Source organism: Leucoraja erinacea, chromosome 23 (assembly GCF_028641065.1).
Source record: "Leucoraja erinacea ecotype New England chromosome 23, Leri_hhj_1, whole genome shotgun sequence".
In the NCBI taxonomy this organism is placed as follows: domain Eukaryota; kingdom Metazoa; phylum Chordata; class Chondrichthyes; order Rajiformes; family Rajidae; genus Leucoraja; species Leucoraja erinaceus.
The window spans coordinates 22,212,816-22,232,265 of record NC_073399.1 but is presented as its reverse complement, the minus strand read 5'-3'; the positions used below and the strand labels follow the sequence as shown (position 1 = coordinate 22,232,265).

Below are 19,450 nucleotides of genomic sequence, written 5' to 3'. Positions count from 1 at the left end.
CAACTACAGAGGAACCTGGGTTGCGGATGACGGGGCGCAGCTCGGGGCGTCGTAGGGGCCCATCGGGGAGTGGGTTCCTGTTGGTCCTGACGTCTCCGGCCACCTGCCATCCTCCGGGAAATGTACCGCCCTTGCAGGAGAGTGGGGTTGTTTGCAGTTGCAGAGGGAGGGGGCAAGGGCGGTACAGTTCCCAGTCTCAGCTCCAGTCCAGGGGGGTGGCCGGAGACGTCAGGACCAACGGGACAGCGACTCCCAGGCCCACTGCAAGCACGGAGATCCCAGAGACCCACAGCCAGCAGCAACTCCAGCCCAGCCCCGCTCCAACTCCAGAGGAACACGTAGGGGCAGAAGCTGATGGTGTGCAAGGTGTTCTTGGGGCGGCGCAGCTCGGGCTGTGGGCAAACTGCCACTTGTCGCCGTAGCGGCCCATCAGGGAGCGGATTCCTCTGGAGTTGGAGGGGGAGGGGGGTATTGTGCTGTTTGATCGCCCCCTGCTATCCCAGGGACAGGGAGACACAGCGGCTTTTTAGACTGGTGGGCAATCACTTCCAAAGTTCTGCCCACACAGTCAGTACACCTCTCCTACACTGCATTTCATACAAACATTTATTCTGCAAGAAAAAACGACATTGAAGACTCAAACTCACGACCGAGTAACTGCCGGGATCAAGGCGCAAACTCGCGACCTTGCGGATATGAGCCGAACACTCTACCACTGAGCCAGCCATTAAAGTCTACGCTAAAAAAATTCCATTCCCAAGACCGACAAATTCTGAATTACGAAAAGTGTCTGGTCCCAAGGCTTTCGGATAAAAGGTTGTGCACCTGTACCTTATGCCTTGTGATTGGCATTTTTTCAAATTTGTTAATGCTACCTGAGACGACTGTTTCCATCAGGATCTAGAATCTGTTACCATCAGGATATTTGCAGTGTTCTTCATGGTGATTATCTTTCTTTTTATATATGCACAGAAACCATTACTTGCAAATTTTCTCTCAACATTAATTTTCTCCTTTTCTATGAATATTTTAGTCTTGTTGCTGGTTCCTGAAATTCCCAATCCACGAGTCCTTGCTATTTTGTATGCCCTACTTTTCAATTTAACTTTATTCTTAACCTCCTTTGTTAACAACGGATAGTTCCTCTTTCTCATGTAATGTCTCTTTCTAGTTGAGATAGAATTCTGCTGAGCATTATGAACAAACTGTTTCAATATCTGCCACTGCTATCCCCTGACCTAATTGGAATTGGAGTGGCATTGGGATTGTAAGTGCCATGACACAGAAAGCTCAGTGGATTAAGCATAGGTTCCCCACAAAGTGGTCACCTAGTTTCTGAATACAGAAGAAGGAAGAGGTGAATGGACAGGTGTTCTATTTTCTCCGGTTGCACGAGAAGGTGCTGTTGGATGGGGAATGGTGAATGGGGACCGAAGAGTGGATAAGACGGAGTTACAAAGTGAGCGTACCCTGTGAAATGCAGAAATAGGAGGAAGGGCAAGATGTGACTGTTGGTGGGATCATGTTGGACTTGGCGGATATTGTGAAGGATAATAATTTGGATGAGAAGAATGGTGGGGTGTTTTCCAACAAGGAGTAAGCGTTGAATAGCAGATGTATAAATGATAAATTCAGATTTACGAGGCAAGTAGACATGGTAGGGGTGGGTCACTGATGACAGCAACTTCTAACCCATAATGTTGTGGTCAGGTCCCCACCTTGTAATATGTATTGTGCCGTGAACTCACCTTTCCTGTGTTTATTATGTACCAATACCACCTTATGTATGATAATCAAATATCTATCTCCAGTGAAAGACACAAAATGCTGGAGTAACTCAGCTGGTCAAGCAGCATCTCTGGAGAACTATTGGTATGTAATAAAATACTCATAAAATTACACGGTGGCGATCTGACCACAGCATTATTGGTTAAGAAGGAACTGCAGATGCTGAAAAAATCGAAGGTAGATGAAAATGCTGGAGAAACTCAGCGAGTGATGCAGCATCTATGAAGCGAATGTTATCTGAAGAAGGGTCTCGACCCAAAACGTCACCTATTTCTTCACTCCATAGATGCTGCCTCACCCACTGAGTTTCTCCAGCATTTTAATCTACCCACAGGATTATTGGTAACGGTTTGGGTTGGGTCCCTTCTTCAGACTGATTGTAGTGTGGGGATGAGTGGGGGAGAAGAAAGTTGGAAGAGAGGAGGTGCAGGACAACGCTTGGCAGGTAATAGGTTGATACAAGTGAGGGGTATTTTGATAGGCATATGGTGGATAAAGGCCAGAGATGGTATTGGGGTCATGTTGGAGATGACAGAAAAGTTGGAGGATGATGTGTTCAATGCAGAGGCTGGTGAGGTAATGATGAGAAACGCTATTCTTGTACTGTCTGGGAAGAGGAGGAGCGAGAACATAGCTCTGGGACACATAGTAGATACAGGTAAGGGATCCATCTATGACAGTAGATGGGAAACCATGTTTCATCTCTGACAGCAGGATGGAAAACAATTACCTGCCAGGCTTTGGCTTGCCCCTCTTCTCTTCCAGCTTTCTTTCCTTCCTCCCTACAATCTGTGCAAAGAAGGATTGCAACCCAAAAAATCACCTACCCTTGCTCTCCAGAGATGCTGCCTGACCCACTGAGTTACTCCAGCTTGTTGTTTTTTTTTGTAAACCAGCATCTGCAGTTCCTTTTATCCACTATCTCCAGCGGTTTTTTCTTTAACCAAAAGATACTGGTATGCCAATCAATTGAAAATGAAGCTACATATACCACAATGTTCTCCATCATTATATCCTCCTGTTTTGATTTTGTGATCAATTAGCTTCCATTTTATGAAACTAATAAGTAAGAACCATAAAATTAGCACCTTAAATATTAACGAAATTATTAAAATAATATACACTAAAGAATTTACAAAGCATACATGTAATTTTGTTGAAGAACAAAATAATGACGTTAATACAGCCTTCAATCCAGCAGTTCACACAACACCATTGGCAGCTGAACATCATGTAATTACATCCCAGCTACGGCTATGACGACCTAAAAGCTGCTTAAGCTTTTTGAGGGAGCCTGACAACAATTCAATGCATTCAATTGTCATCGGGCTCTCAAAAAGCTTTTAAACTTTAGTAATCTCTTTGTAATAAAATTAATAATTTAAAATTGAAGAGCTTAAAATTTAGAATACTAAAAAAAATAGTTTTTAGCTTTTCAGAGGTGCTGGTATGCCATACCAGAACATATCATAAGAAGCACTTCCTATCTCATTCTGTGTAATGTTATCATAATCCCATCCTGTCCTGTTTTTTGTTATCCTGTGAGTCCGCAATCTTGTAACTGATTGAATATACACATAATAAAACAAGACAGGATGGGATTATAACAATACACAGTGTGTGTTAGAGAGTGTAAGTGTCAATGAAGCGGCGACAACACCCGGAGTGAGCGGAGAGTTGGCGATGTCCGAGGAGCATTTCCCTCTCTCCCGCCCCCGGAATGTGGGCCGGCCCTGGTGCTCTGTGTCCAGCTGTGGTTCGGGGGAGGTGAGGATCAGTGACCCGGGGGTCGGACATCAGAGCGGAGCCTTAGTCCGAGATTCATCCCCGCGGCTCCGGAGGCGGCACCGATGGCTCCACTCACCCGGTCCGCTCCTGGCTCCGGGCCAGGGTTAAAACTCCATGTGGTGTGGACAGAGTGGCTGCCGGACACAGCCGCCGAAGGTGAGGGTGGGAGGTGTGAGCGGTGCCTCGGGGGGTAGGTCGGTGCTGGGACCACGGCCGTGTCTCACCTATCACACCATCTGCACGGGAATGTGAATGCGGGTGAGGCAGCATCTATGGAGCGGTAGACAAAACTGCTGGAGAAATGCTTGAGTCTGAAGATGGGTCAAACTCAGATATAGATGCTGCCTCACCCGCTGAGTTTCTCCAGCATTTTTGTCCACATTGCCCTTTTAAATAATGTGCGATGGGCTTAAGCCAATCAAATTGTTCTTTTTTTACGGGAAATCCGCCGACAGAAAACTCTCATTGGTGAGTGTGGAGGAGTGTGATTTTATCTATTTATGTATTTGATTTTTATTTTTTTAATTTGAGCGTGAGAACTTCTGTCATCAGCATGAGGGCGTGAGAATTTCATGAAATGCGTGACTCTCATGCTCAATGCGTAAGAGCTGGCAGTCCTGCAATAGGTCAGTGCCTAATCTTTGCTGGGTAGGAGCAGTTTCAGGGGTCGGATGTGGGTGTCGGGGAAGAGTGGGCGATTGTTTAGTGCCAAGTGGGCAATGATTAGAAGTTTCAAAGGTAAGGAAGAGATCTACAGTAGAAATCACAGCAATCAAGTTCGTGTTTGCCTGAAATTGCCCAGTCAAGTTTATGAAGTGACATGAAACAATTGGAATATGGTCACTGTGATGTTTCACTTCTGATGAAGTTAATTTTCAATTGCTTGATGCTGAAACATTCAACATGATAATATCTGTTCAAAGAATGCTCTAAATAACATTTATGCCGTTTTTTTTCATTTGGTAATGCTGCATCCCATCCTATCCCATCTCATGAGCAGATCACAATTGCTAAATCTGTTGTTTCTTCTATCAACACACATGTCACCTGGGAGAACTCAAATATAGCAAGGCTATGCCCTTTGACCTCTTTCAAAACCTTTAGGCCATTGTCAAATTAGTCCAAGCCATTCTAGCCTTGACGCTAAACCAAGCTTCTTATAGATCCTGATCAACACAGCCTGACACAAAATGCTCACCTCAAATGATCCTGCTATTTTCTATTTCCCAGCAGATGCATGTTTAGCAATATCATTGCCATGTGCTGTTCCAGCAATAAATCATTGGTTTTAATATCTTTATTTTGACACATCATGCATTTCTGTTACCCATCAGCTCACACGCCCAATCTTGCCAGGCCTTATTTACCAACTAGTTGGCCAGAAGATCAATTAAATACAGATTCCAATCCATATTCATACTGTTCCTATACTTGTTTCCATGTCCTGGCCCCAACTACTTTGCTTTGGAAGTTAACAGCTCATTTCGTTGTTTCAGGCTTTTTCCTTTACTCGTTCTACTTTACTATTACATGAGGTTATTTTAGTCCTTGTTCGACTGCATTTAATATACTTTAACTCAAATTCAATTAATAACAGTTGAAGAGTTACCACTGATCTTGAATAACATTCAATGAAAAATAAACATGAAAAATTACTCTTATTCCAACTGTAGGCACATGCGCATGGAACCTATTACAAAATTGCATCCTGTATTTTTCTTTCCGTTGAGTTTAATAGAAACTCGTAAGCTAGGAGATGCACCATGTGCATATCTATTGAAGGTACACTACAATCACCATTCCACAGTTCCTTGAATCTCATATGTACTTCTATTCAAGCATTGTCAACTTTAATATTATTCACATTCTATTTCATCTCTTTCTCAACTTCTCAAGCCCATAATAAGATGAAAACAGAGCTACCAAGATGTCTATGCTGAATCAACTGTAGGGTGGCAGTTACTTAATTGAGGTAGATTAATTAGTGTCCTTTGGCTGAGGAGGAATATCTCTCAGGGTTCCCATTGTGATCTATATCCAAAGTGTTAAGCTATAAAACGCTTATTTATATTGTGGATTTCACCCACAAATGAGATCGGGCCATCTATTGATCAAATAGTCAGGTAGTCAAAAACATAATTTCTGCATGAGCTACTTTAGGGTCCAAATAAAATGTTCTCAAGATTGCTATTAGTTTTTGCATTGTTGAATTAGTTCATGGCAGAAGCTGAAATTATGAGATAGAAGACAAGATTTGCCAAGATTTAAGATTTGCGGGGTGAATTGAATTAAACAGCTGAGTGATAAAGAGTTTCCCATTATTTAGCTCATATGGGAAACTTGCCTGATGAGGGAAAGCCAAATTATAATACAAAATGCTAAAAGTGAAAATTGTTTCATTTTGCTGAACTAAATTGATATTCCTCATCTTGGCAAACATGAACATTTCTAAGGAAATAGAGGGAAAAGAAGATGATCTCGATAATCAGCATTGGGATTAGTCTAATGGAACCTAATGGAATAAATGTACATTTCCTTTTGCATTTCTAACCTAAGCAGTGGCGGACTGGGTCTAAAAATATTGGTTGCCAGGAGACAAAGGGGGCCCACCCACAACTACAATGCTATCATTTAACAGGGGCCCACTTGCCATCACTTGCTATCACTTCATCAGGGGCCCACTTGTCATCGGGCAAGCTGACACCCTGGCCAATACGCCACTGAACCTAAGTATGCAACATTAATTTTATTGTGAAAGCCAAAGTTTTCCTTTGTCTAAAAAAAAAGCATTTCACAAAACCAAAATACCTCAGATTTTGGAAACAAAATGCTGGAATTACACTGCAGATCAAGCAGCACCTAATTCAACGATTCAATGATGCTTTATGGTCACATGTACCTAGGTATAGTTAGATGCTTTGTTTTGCATACAACTCAGTAAAATCATATGGCATACCTCACCTAGGCAGTACACAAGTGTTGCCATGTGCCTGGTGCCTGCAAAGTTACAAAGTTCACTGAACAGTCCTATCTACTGCCTGTGGCGCACGTGGAAGTAGCCCCCCCTTTCGTTCTTGTCTGCCCTCCTTGCTCTCCAGCCTCTCTCCCTCAGCTCTCCGACAGCCCTCCTCCCTCTCCGACAGCCCTCCTCCCTCTCCGACAGCCCTCCTCCCTCTCCGACAGCTCTCCTCCATCTCCAGTAGCCCTCTTCACACTCCAACAGCCCTCCTCGCTCTCCGACGGCTTACCTCACTATCCGACAGTCCCCTCACTCTCGGCAGTTGCTCGAGGGTCCATCCCCGCTCTCGGGGAGCGGATCCCATTGACGTCCACGGTGGTCGAGCCAAGCCGAGCTGACTGGAGGACTTGGCCCCACTTGCCGGGATCATTCCCACTGTGCTGCTCAGCAGGAAAGGAGAAAATGGCCTTTTGATTCTGTCAAAGGTCATTCACCTGAAATATTAATGCATTTTTCTCCACAGATGTTGCCTAACCTGCTGAGAAGTTACATTAATGTTTTCATTTTAATTATTAATTTTGTACTTGTGATGCTCAGTCATAGGAAATTACACTGGGGCCATCCAGACAAGATGCCAACAGACAGGAACTTGTTTTATGATATAAGAATTAATTTTATCCAGAAAAAAAGACCAGTTACTGTATTGAAAATATAATAACATTTTTATTCTTTAGTGCTTTGAAGAAATGCATTATAATTTGATTTACTTGCTTTATTATTTTTTTACACTCCTGTGATATTTTTCCCTTTTCTTTTGTGTGTGTCCAACAGTCTTTAATTTCTTTTCACCAGAGGTCTTTCGTTAATATACTTGTCCACCACCGAAACTCATGTTGTTAATCCATTGCACATCCTCTCCCACTCACAATATGGCAACCTCACCATCACCATTGCAACTCTGCTGACTTGCCTCCCTTATATTTTGATGCTGTTTTACTTGCAGTTCACATTAACACTGGGTGTTTCTACTTCCTTAGGATTAATGGATGTATGCATGAGAGTTGACCCGCTTTTCACCAAACTTTATTAGATTTTTAATCTATTATGCTACGATTTACATGCAAAAATTTTTAATCAGAATTTTAAATAATTTTACATAAAATATATATGATCATTGTCAAAAAAACTACGCTGGCAGGTTTGTCCACTAATTCAGTTGATTAAAGGAAACACACCTGGCAAAAGTCAATGAACAGGAGAGCCATTAAAATGTGTGAAGAATGAGGATAATTTTGAGTTGGTGTAGTCATGCACAAAAGGTGGCACTGGTTCACATGCCTGCAATACATTCTTTCTCAATTTTCATTTCCATTACCGATCCAAAATAGGCTGTCAAATGCATCAGCACACTTATGTTCAAAGTGACAATTATCCCTCAATGGACCTCACATCGAAGGTTCCGCGAGAAAATTACTCACGTCCCTGGCAAGCATGCTCTTACATAAATAAGAATATGGCATTGCGTTATCTCGTTAATTTAGTATGTTATGCACTGCCCATTGGCGCTAAGTCACACAGAATAAGATCTATGTCTCAGCTAAGTTAGTTGTGATGATGATAAACTAGGCATCGGTGAACCAGACAGAAGAAAGAAATGTAGTCAAGCTTAGCATTGATTTCCACAGGGTGACCTGGACTTAAAATGTGTGTGAGCATCATGTGAAAAACAAGGACACATTTAACTACAGCTTCAACTCTCCTGAACAGTACTTTGCCGAAGGTACTCGGTGTTCTTTTATAAGATGAATAGCATCTTGAGTAGTTTGCTGAAGGTTTTGAATCTTAGCCATAAAACACATATAAGGGAGATACTGAAGAAAAATAAAATGATAAAGATTGAAAACAGACAAACTGGCAATTTGGTGATATTACGCTCATACAATTGTGGCCTCTAAATTTAAAAGCAAGAATCTAGTCAGACAGTTTAAGGCTTCCTCTTTATCTTTCTGTCACCACCCCCAAAGAGCATGTGCTTGACTGCACCTGATCCCACCTGTGTCCAGAATTGTGCATCGATTGGTAGTTTTGGGGCAGTCAGTCAGCCCCATTCCAGATATGGTAAATAGGAATTGCTTTCCAGAGGAGCAACTAGAATTTCCACCACATTCACACTACTCATTTTACAACCCTTTATTTTTTTGTTTTTCAAATTTAACCATAGAGGGTACAGAAATGCTGTTGGGTGACGACCTCTTTGCTTGACTGCATCTACTGGAGGTTAAGCACTTTGCCATATCCTGGGTCTAGTTGGTATAAAGGAACGAACATTTAGTGCAATAGCCCTAGGCTCTTTCTCCTCACTTTGGAACTTCATGTCTTCATTAGAGAGAAAAAATTAATTTCCACTCCCCCTTCATGATACTTGGTGGCAGGTCAGCAAGTGCAGGAGTGCTGGATGAATGGTAAATTGCAGGATATGCCGAAACAAATGTATGTGCTGCATTTACTTTGTAGCCAGTTAAAGTTTTTAGAGATGGGAGTTGGTCAGGAGATTACTCTGGACTAAAAGTGATGAAGGTTACAGTCATTATTGCATTGAATCAAAGGTAAAGGTTGCCAATTTCATGGAGGTAAAAGTAGGTGGTTTTCAGATGATGAGAATGCAACTCAAGAAGTCAGCTTGAGACCAAATGAGATTAATGTGATATTCATTGTTCCTGTGCCTCACCATACTTGTGCATATGGCAATAAACTTGGCCAGATTTGCCGAACAGTCTGCTCTGGTGGAAATGGCAGCTCAGAAAGGGAATAGTATTGGCAGAAAGGGTACAGACTTATTTTATTACCAAAAGCAGAGAAGCTCGTCTAGACTTGATTTTGAATAATGAGCATTGGAGAGGTCGTGAAGAGCTGTAACATAAATTTAAATTTTGAATCAGACCTTCTGCATTTGGATGTCACTGAGCATCAGTGTATAGTCAAAGAAGAGAAGTATGACAAGAAATGTGATGTAAAGAGATGCCATTTGGGGAATGTTATGACTGATTGAACAGTTAACAATAGAATGAACCAATAATAGATCTACCAAGTTGTACCGTAGAAGAAAAACTTTGGAGGAAGATAATTTCTAGGTTGTCAAAGGTTGCAAATGTGTCAAAGAAAATTATAAGGAAAAAAGATGCAAAGTGCTGGAGTAACTCAGAGCTCAGGCAGCATTTCTGAAGAACATGGATAGGTGACTTATCAGGTCAGCATCGTTCTTCAGATGAGTCTGCTAGATGGTCCCAACCTGGAACATCACCTCACCATGCTCTCCAGAAATGCTGCCTGACCCGCTCGCTGAGTTACTCTCGCACATTGTGTGGGTTTTTTTTTTAGTAAACCAGCATCTGCAGTTCCTTGTATCTGGAAAATCATAAGGAACATTATTTGACAGAGAACATGTTTAAGAACTGGAGGGGTTGTAGAAATTAGAAATGAGATAGAAGTCTGCAAGTTTAATTTTAAGGGATGGTGATTTTTTAATAAGGAAAGATTTATAATGTGTGCTGAAATAAGGACCAGGAAGCAAATTTGTTAGTTTTCAATTTAGTGGGAGTGGATTCAAGAGTTTAATGTCTCACGACAAGTTGTCCACAGAGAGGATATGAGACCAAAGGGAAGAGAAAATGGAACAGTTCAGGGCCAGAACTTGCACACAGAGATGCCTGGGTGAAATGTTTGGTATTGTGGATAAAGGGATGTAGCAGGGGCTCCTTAATGACAGGGGATTGTGATCTTGTCGTGGAGTGGAATCATCTGGCATTATCTTGATAGGTGGAATATTCTGGGTGCCTCTGGCCCAAAATCAATTCCTGTGGCTCAGCCAGAAATAATGATGGATTTATAAACTAATTATGGAAAAAGATTTCAGGAGACCACTCATGTGAAATGCAAGGCCATAACTTTGCTCAATCTCGCAACATTGGTGAAGCGGGTGAATAAGTTTCACTTTCACCAGTTGGACGCTGTAGCAGAAAAGCAGATTGTTCTCCCAACACTTGCAACCCCCAGCCGGTCACATAGTGAATCATGCAGCCAAACAGCCAGGGGAACTGCTCCACTGTTTACAAGGAAGGTGGAAATTACCACCAATCTCCAAAGTAGCTGCTGACTCTCGTACTTTTCCCACAGCCTACGTCATTTATCACCCTCCTGCGTTCTCATTCATTCTCTTACAGGCAAAGTTTTACATCAAGCTCACCAACATTTGGGAATATTTTGTTTCATCGTGAATACAAAATTAAGATCAGTCTACCTTGCAAACATTTGAATGGTCAAGATCCCTAATATCTAGTCAGTTATGCCCAGTAACCTCAATCACATAGTGCCTATATTGTTATTATTCATTTATTGTTCATTCAGTACATTAATCAATACTGATCAACATGTTAAATTAAACACATGTGTGTAACTCACTGAACTTTTTATGATTTGTGCAAAATTCTTTAGGTGCCATTTGTCAGATTATTTACAGAGCACCAAAACAGATTTAACAAGTGTAATCATACTAACTTGCATTATCCTGTTCTGTTCCTCCCTCACCCCACAATTTAACATCCAACTTAGGTCGCTGTAACAAATGACTCTCTGGATCCACTGTATACGGAGTCTAAGGAAAATTTGCAGATACAGCCTAATAATGAACCTTCGTCCTTGAATGTGTCTGTGCCCTGTGTGTCTGCTGTACAACCGTCTATGGTGTTAGTGCCTGCCTCACCCAACTCACCAACCAAACACAGTGTCCACATCCAACAACACAGTCATAACCAGAGAAACATTACTAATTATGTGACTTCCCCACGTCACATTCGGAACCCGTTGAGGGAACTCCCTGACTCAGCAGACCAGGAAGTCTCACAAATCAACAGCAACAAGAGAGCTGCCAAACCTCCCGTGTGCCCCCCACTACCCACAAAAATCTGCAGCAGCACAGGAAACCTCACGATGAAGGACATCAAAAAGTTCTACAGTGTGGATGCGCAAGGATTCTTGGCCAAGCCCCCATCGTGGTTAAATGATCTTCGGAGACATTCAATTGAGATCTGCTCATCTGTTGAAGCAAGTCCTCAGCACCGTTTGTCATCATCATGTTATGCCGTTGGCCAAGCAGAGTCTGAACAGGAGAGTAGCGTGCAAGTAGTGCGACAAAAGCAGAAAATGAGTCCTCCCTGCATTTCGATAGACCCGCCAGAGGGCCAGCGCACTACGCTGCAAGGAACTCACGGACAATTGTCTTCTAATGACATGTGCTTGAGAAGGCGTGCTCCATCTTGTGACTCAGCACTTCACAGAGACTCTGTTGACCTTGGAGACCCACCGCCTCCTGAAACCACGCCAGCCTCACCATCCCCGACAAGGGATTTGCTGACTCTTCCCAGTTTTTCCCTGGATCAAACTGAGACCGACCATTGAACGAAAGTGTTTGTTTGTTTTTGTTGCCAAAAAAAACCACAATTTATTTTCCATTCCTAACATCAACAAAAATATCTGCATTTTGACAGGCACTGGAGGTCAAGCCCCCATCAACACCCTTCACCCCATCCAGACAGTCACCAAGGGTATGGAGCCCTGCCTTGCCAGAGCATGCTGCTCTGCCTTGCAGTCAAGCAGATGGTTTTGACTGACCACTTAGTCCAGTGCAGTGGAGCGTCACTTTTTTTTAAATGCACAAGGGTATTTTCATTTGAAATTGAATGTAATACATCAAGTGGCAATATTTTCTCAAAAACTTTCAGAACATTCCAAAGTTTACTTTGGATCTCAGATTGGGACATTAACGATGGGCCTGCTATCAGCATTCCCAGAATGTTTTAAGGTGTTAATTGAAGCTAATTTAAAGTCCAATGAATTGGTCTGGACATTTTCTTTATTCCCTTTAAGGCATAAAGCAAAGATCCAGTCATTAATATATTTAGAAAATATATATATAAATAAAGTAACATGCAATATTTACTCAGTTTGTGTGCTTAAGTGAAATTATTGGTGCCTGGTATCAAAAAATGGCACTCCACTGTAACCGTGACTCTTATGGTCATCTCAGCTTGTAAAAGATGGCATAAGCATGAGACAATATTAAAATGTAGTTGCTGTCATTGGTTTTAGTTATCTTGCAGGGTCCTATTGTTTCCAGAGTTTATTTCCCAATCACATTTTTACTTATTTATTTATTAATTGGTTTGCTCCTTGGAACATTGGTTGAATTTTAGCTACTCGTATTAGTTTGGTAAATTGACGGCATTTACATTTTAAAAGATTCAAATGAACCTGACGCTTCTTAAACCATATTGACTGCAGGCATTCTCAAGGTTCTAAGGAATTATTCTGCAATTTCTTTCCCCAAATTTAATGGTTCTCCATTCGTTAACATGAACTCAGTACATTTCAGTTCATATGGATGTTATTGTGCAGAGAGATATGTTTGCAAAAGTGTGTGGGGATAGTGCCATCAAATGGCCATCGCTAAATCATGACAGGAGCCTGTATTAGATATAGTGAAAAATTCCACTCACAGTTAACACTGGAAAATATAATAACCATAGTCTTTTGAATTTATTTTAAAGTTTTAAATAGTTTCCCAAATCAGTAAATTATCTAACACAGCATCTTCTGCACATTGGAAAATATATCTCCATTTACCAAGCATCATTCGCTACTTTCCATGTCCAGGGTTTTGTAGTAATTAGTAAAGGAGGGGAGGGGGTGGAATTCTAAAATGTAATAATTATGGCTGGTGGCCCTTTAAAATACCCACTGCTTTAAAAATTATTTCTTGAATTCAACCTCACAGCCAGCTTGTTAGGCATGGTGAAGGTTTCTGATATTCCAGGTAATGGCATCTCTTTCAGCAATGCGGTCCACAAACATCCAGTCAGGATGGAACCTCATGCATCACTATTTCTATTACCAAATCAATATTTATCGTCAAAACATGAAATTGTGCAGAATAGGAGTGCAATTAATTGCAGAAAGAGTATCACATTTCTAAGTGAGGATTTTTATTGTCCATATTTAAGAAGCATTAATTATTATTATTTTTGTGAGTGCTGCACACATTCAATTAAAGGCCTCTGAATGTTTCAAAGAAATACATTACTGGGTAATTTCCCGCAACAGTTTCAGCCACATTGTTCATGCCATCTAGCGAGTCTATGATTAAATGTGATGTCTCCAGTAGAAATCAGCCAAAATTTCCAAATAATGGAACAACTTGAATTGAAACCCAAAGGCTTTTAACAGTGACTGCTTAAATAAAAGATCTAAATTTAGGTCATCTCATGTGAGGCAATCAGGCCATATTGAAATTACACCAAGCATCTCTTAGGAGTGTTGAAAAATTGTGGTACTACAGATGACAAAGAATAAATTGTTCTGTTGTCCAATATATGGAGCAGTATTTAAGTCCCTCACTTTCTTAGGGCACATACCCAGCCAATGACTGTCCAGTGCACGCTCTTTGAGAACATTTGACATTGTACCTTCATAGCTCAATCACATTGATTCAGTTAGTTCAAAGCACACCAGCACTTTAACATTGCAGACCGCCGTATCATTCTGTGTGATACAGTGATCTTTACCATTGCTAGTTTGTGTGTGCATGGGTGGGCGAGTGTATGTGAATAAATGTATAATCATTTGTCAGTATTCTGTAGGTTATCCATCTACAGCTATTGCACATATATTATAGGACCATTTTTGTTACGACCTTAACCAGCTAGAAAATATCTTTATTTAAATGTAAGTATTTGTAACAAGTACTTTGGGCTTGAATAGAAATAACTCCAACACAAGGAGACAGTAATCGACATTGTAAAACTTTAAGAGGTTTAAAACTGGCCACTGCTGCAACCTGTTTCTTCCTCTCCTGTTATCTTCCATATAGAATACATTGCAGAGAAAATACTGATTAAAATAGACCCAGTGCAGTGCAATGTTAATATTTATGTAGTATATACTGTATTATAGAGAAATTGGATTTAATAGTTGTTCAATTCTACGCTGTATTCAGGTATTTTTGGAGCATATAGTGGGTCTACCAACCAGGGCATCAAAATGAGAAGCTAAATTAGGCTAGACAAAAATTCTGGAGAAACTCAGCCAGTGAGGCAGCATCTATGGAGCGAAGGTATAGGTGACATTTCTTCAAACCGATTTTTCCAGCATCTGCAGTTCTTTCTTAAACTAAATTAGGCTGAATGAATTCTTAAGATTCTTCTGAGTTAATGTAGGCGATCATCTTGAACATTCAGAATCGTGATGTATGGAATTTTGTTGATCTCTTTATTGCTCCTTTTGGATGCATTGATTGATAGTTGTAAAGTGTTTTCCAATTAAAGGATTGCCATCACAATCAAATACTTGGATGGGTTATAAAAACGATGTAACATTAAAGTTCTGTGGTTCAGCCCAAACTCTCTGACTCCCTTGTTTACTATCAGAACCTAAATGGCAGAATGCTGAATTTTAACCTGAATTAGACGAATCAGCCCAACATCATCAAGCACCTGACAAACTTAGTGATTTGCTGCCAAATGGCAGGAGGGAAACAATTTCCTAAAAAGGAACAGTTTAGAACAAGTAAGTTTAACATTATATTTAAAACTAAACATTTCAAGAGTGGGAACCACTACTTCACTAAAATAATTGTAAGCTTCCTCCATCTGACTAGTGGGGTACACCAAGGCTCGGTGCTGGGACTGCAGCTATTTACAATATTCATCAATGATTTAGATGAAGGGATTCAAAGAACCATCAGCAAATATGCAGATGACACAAAGCTGGGTGTGGCAGTGTGAACTGTGAGGAGGATGCTATGAGGATGCAGGGTGACTTTGCCAGGTTGGGTGAGTGGGCAGATGCATGGCAGATGCAGTTTAATGTGGATAAATGTGAGGTTATCCACTTTGGTGCCAAAAACAGGAAAGCATATTATTATCTGAATGGTGTCAAGTTGGGAAAAGAGGACGTACAAAGAAATCTGGGGGTCCTTGTTCATCAGTCACTGAAAGTAAGCATGCAGGTACAACAGACAGTGAAGAAAGCTAACGGCATGTTGGACTTCATAACAAGAGGAGTTGAGTATAGGAGTTGTACAGGGCCCTAGTGAGACCACACCTGGAGTATTGCGTGCGGTTTTTGTCTCCAAATTTGAGGAAGAACATTCTTGTTATTCGTGCAGTTCACGAGGTTAATTCCCGGCATGACGGGACTGTCATATGTTGATAGAATGGGGCGGCTTGGCTTGTATACTCCGGAATTTAGAAGGATGAGAGGTGATCTTATTGAAACATATAAGATTATTAAGAGATTGGACACACTAGAGGCAGGAAACCGAGTCCAGAACCAGGGGCCACAGTTTAAGAATAAGGGGTAGGTCATTTAGAATGGAGATGAGGAAAAACTTTTTCACCCAGAGAGTTGTGAATCTGTGGAATTCTCTGCCTCAGAAGGCAGTGGAGGCCGATCTCTGGATGCTTTCAAGAGAGAGTTAGAGCTCTTCAGGGGATATGGTGAGGGCAGGAACGGGGTACTGAATGTGGATGATCAGCCATGATCACAGTGAATGGCGGTGCTGGATCGAAGGGCCGAATGGCCTACTCCTGCACCAATTGTCTATTGGAAATGCAGTTGAGGTTGGGAGTTAATTGAAAACTTCAAAATTAGATTAATATTTTGTTAAATTAATATGAATCAATATGAATATCAATGAATATGGAGCCAATTGGCTAACTCTACAGAAAACCATACATCTAGTCAGTCTCAAAGCATTCTGTCCCATTCCTGTTTAAATGTTCCTGATAAAATTGTCCAAAAAAGGCATAAGAAGATCAAAATTAACAAACTCAGAGAAAGATAAATGGCAACACACATTTTGGTTCACCAAATTGTTCTCCTGTTCAGTCCAAACTTTAAACAATTCATCATTTATTCTTTAGCTTTGGTAAAAACTTGCTTTCACTGGCAAGGTAATACAACATGTTCCTGAAGTCTTAAAAGCAGTATTTTCATTTTTAATGTGCTTCACATTTTCCCATTAAAGAAATAAGAGTCTTATTGAGAATAAGTGTCCCTTGCCATTAAATTCCCTTAATTTGTTCCATTCAGTACCTCCGCAATGATATAAAAAAATCTCATACAATTTCCCACCTGAAGTTCAGGAGAAAATAATGTCCACAATTCTCGAGCACCGCTAGCTAATGGTTGCAGATAATCAGTTTAATTCTCATGCAAACAGTTCTTTAGATGGCCACGTTCCCAATTAATAGATTTTCCCAAAGATAGATTTACATTTGAATAAAGCTTAGTGCTGGGGTACTGTTGGCTATATCACAGATGTATGAATGATTTAAAATATGAATGAATGAATAATGACTTTAAGCACTATCTTTTTTTTTCATCAAGTATGCCCTTGAAATTATTACAGTTCTGCATCAGAAAACAGGAACAGGTTTCAAGCAGACTGGTCCTTTTAAAAAAATACTTTGTTCATTATTAAAACAAATACAAAAAGGAAGGCTATTTGCATTTGTTTTAATCATTACCTGGGGGAAGCAGAAAAGAACAGGCAAAGGAATAAAATGTGGAAAAGGTGACATTCTGCTTCAACGTTTGTATATCTGTTTTAAAAACTTATTGTAAGACTATTAAAGCTGTAGAGAGACTATTTTTGAAAAAAAAAAGTTAAAAAATGAAAAAGCTACTTCATGACAGAGTTGTTTCATCTTGCAAATTAATACTTCCAGGTTATAAAAAGGTATTTAAGAGGGAAAATTCTGGTTTCAGCTCTTTCCAAATTATTAAATATAAATAACAGCTATTAAAATAACAGATGAGGGCATTAGGATTACAAGTCAAACAGATATTGTGATTTAAATTGAAAATGGTATTTTGCAGAAAAATGAGGAACACTATTTGTAATGAAAGTGCATTCATTATTAGACAGCAGGAAGATGTCTGACACTGAATGTCCAGCATCTTTTTGCTATCAAGCCATGGAATATTCATGTCACCATAAGGTTTAATTTTGGGAAGAATTACATTTAAAACTTAAAACAACAATAGAAGTATTGACTTTTAATTGACAGTGTTTAATTCATCAACAATTACCTGGAGATTTTGTAGGTTTGATAACCATAATCACCATTTAATGAATGATGGACTGTTTAGTCTAATACTTTGCAGGCCCATTCCCTCGCAGGTTCTAAGGTATATAAATTATTTTAACTGGTTGAGTTTATCAGTTAAAATGAGTATGTGAATCTTCTGTAAATTCATTTTTTGTACAGGAAGTAGATATTTTAGTCTAATACCGACTGGAAAATTAAACATATTTAACAATATATATTTATATCCTTACTGTTACCAACATGAACTGAATCCTCTGAAAAGTCAATGTGCAAACTTTACGATGACACAATGGCTACACTTAATACAAAATACATAGGTGATAGAGTGACACACACTAACAAATCACACACTAACGCTCCTGTTCCTGCTGGCTTGTAAGCGAGGGAGAACCCCAGCTTTCCAGTGTCTGGAGATCAGTTTGGAAAATAATGTCAGTAAAAGTCCAAATTCACTTAGAATGGACTGGTGCCAAATGGCTTCACTGTTTCTTTTCCACAACAGTGGCAAGGGAATCTCCAATGGCAAAACAGAGAGTATGTGCATCCAATAGCAACCATGTCTTGTACTAACACATGTGCTCCATATTCTTGTGCAAAATGTTGGTTCCTTTTAGATAAGCTGTGTCCTGATTTTCTCTAATGTTTATGCAGTAGACCAATTTTTATGTAGTTGAAAATGAATTTAAAATTATGCTTTAAAATAAATAGAGAAGATTCTGAGTGTGTCATTCCTGCCCTCATTTGCTGTGATATATATTGAGTAAACATCATCATCAATACTCTTCAGGAAGAAGGGTGAGGAGGATGGAGATTTAGGGTGGCATACACTGATAGTTTAGAACACGTGTGCATTAGGAAAGAGGAAGTGTTAGATATATTGATGTACATTCAGGTGGACAGATACAGAGGCCATGATGAAATCTATTGCAAAGTAGAGGGAGGAACATGCTGATATTTTTGCAAGATCTTTATCAAGTGAAATACCAGAAGACTGAAGGATAGCTAAAGTTGCTCCCATATTCAAGGAGACTTGTAGGGATAAGCAAGTAAACTATAGGCCATTTGAACAGTACATTAATAGTAGGGAAACTATTAGGAAAAAAAATCTTAGCAATAGGATTTATGATCACAGGACAGGCACATGGATAGCAAAGATTTAGATGGATATTAGACCAAGTGGGAATGGGTCCCCTGTCACACGGAGGCCTGGTCCCCCAATGCAACACATTCCCCCAACACAATATTCCACCACTCACCCATTACCTCAACGCAACCCGTTCCCCAATGCAATATTCCACCACTCACCCATAACCCCCAACTGCGCGGGAGCGGCTCATTTCCCCTTATTGCCCTGCACTCCCACCCCCTCCTCTTCAGCCTCCCAATTGCACTTGCTGCTAGGACTTTTTAAAATAATCCAATTGCAGTTCCCCTGCCTCCTCCAGCACTCCCTCCACCCTCCTCTTCAGCCTCCCTGTTTTTAAACTTCAAAAGCTTGCTGGCGGGACTCAGTGTTCTGTGATGACAACATTGTTGTGGGGAGGGCCAGCAAGGATTTGGATGCCAGTGTGACGTCATAGCTGTAACTGCCTGTGTGCAGATGGAAGAAATTATTTTCAAACTGGATTTTGTAAAATTAAAAATGTGAATAACTTGTAAAATATATCATCAATCCGAATGAAACTTGATAAAAACACACCCCAAGACAATTGTTAGTAAGGTGGTCTAAATATTGTAGCGCTATTGTGTA

General features: G+C 40.4%; 1 protein-coding gene across 1 annotated transcript in view; it reads left to right on the top strand.

The window, feature by feature from the left end:
• Window positions 1-18,782, top strand: part of cacna1g (calcium channel, voltage-dependent, T type, alpha 1G subunit) — a 239,374-nt gene extending 220,592 nt beyond the window's left edge. The window contains exon 34 of the mRNA XM_055654095.1: window positions 11,144-18,782. Within this exon, the coding sequence (XP_055510070.1) occupies window positions 11,144-11,989 (846 nt within the window). The 3' untranslated portion in view covers window positions 11,990-18,782. The remainder of the gene's footprint in view (window positions 1-11,143) is intronic.
• Window positions 18,783-19,450: the final 668 nt, after the last annotated feature.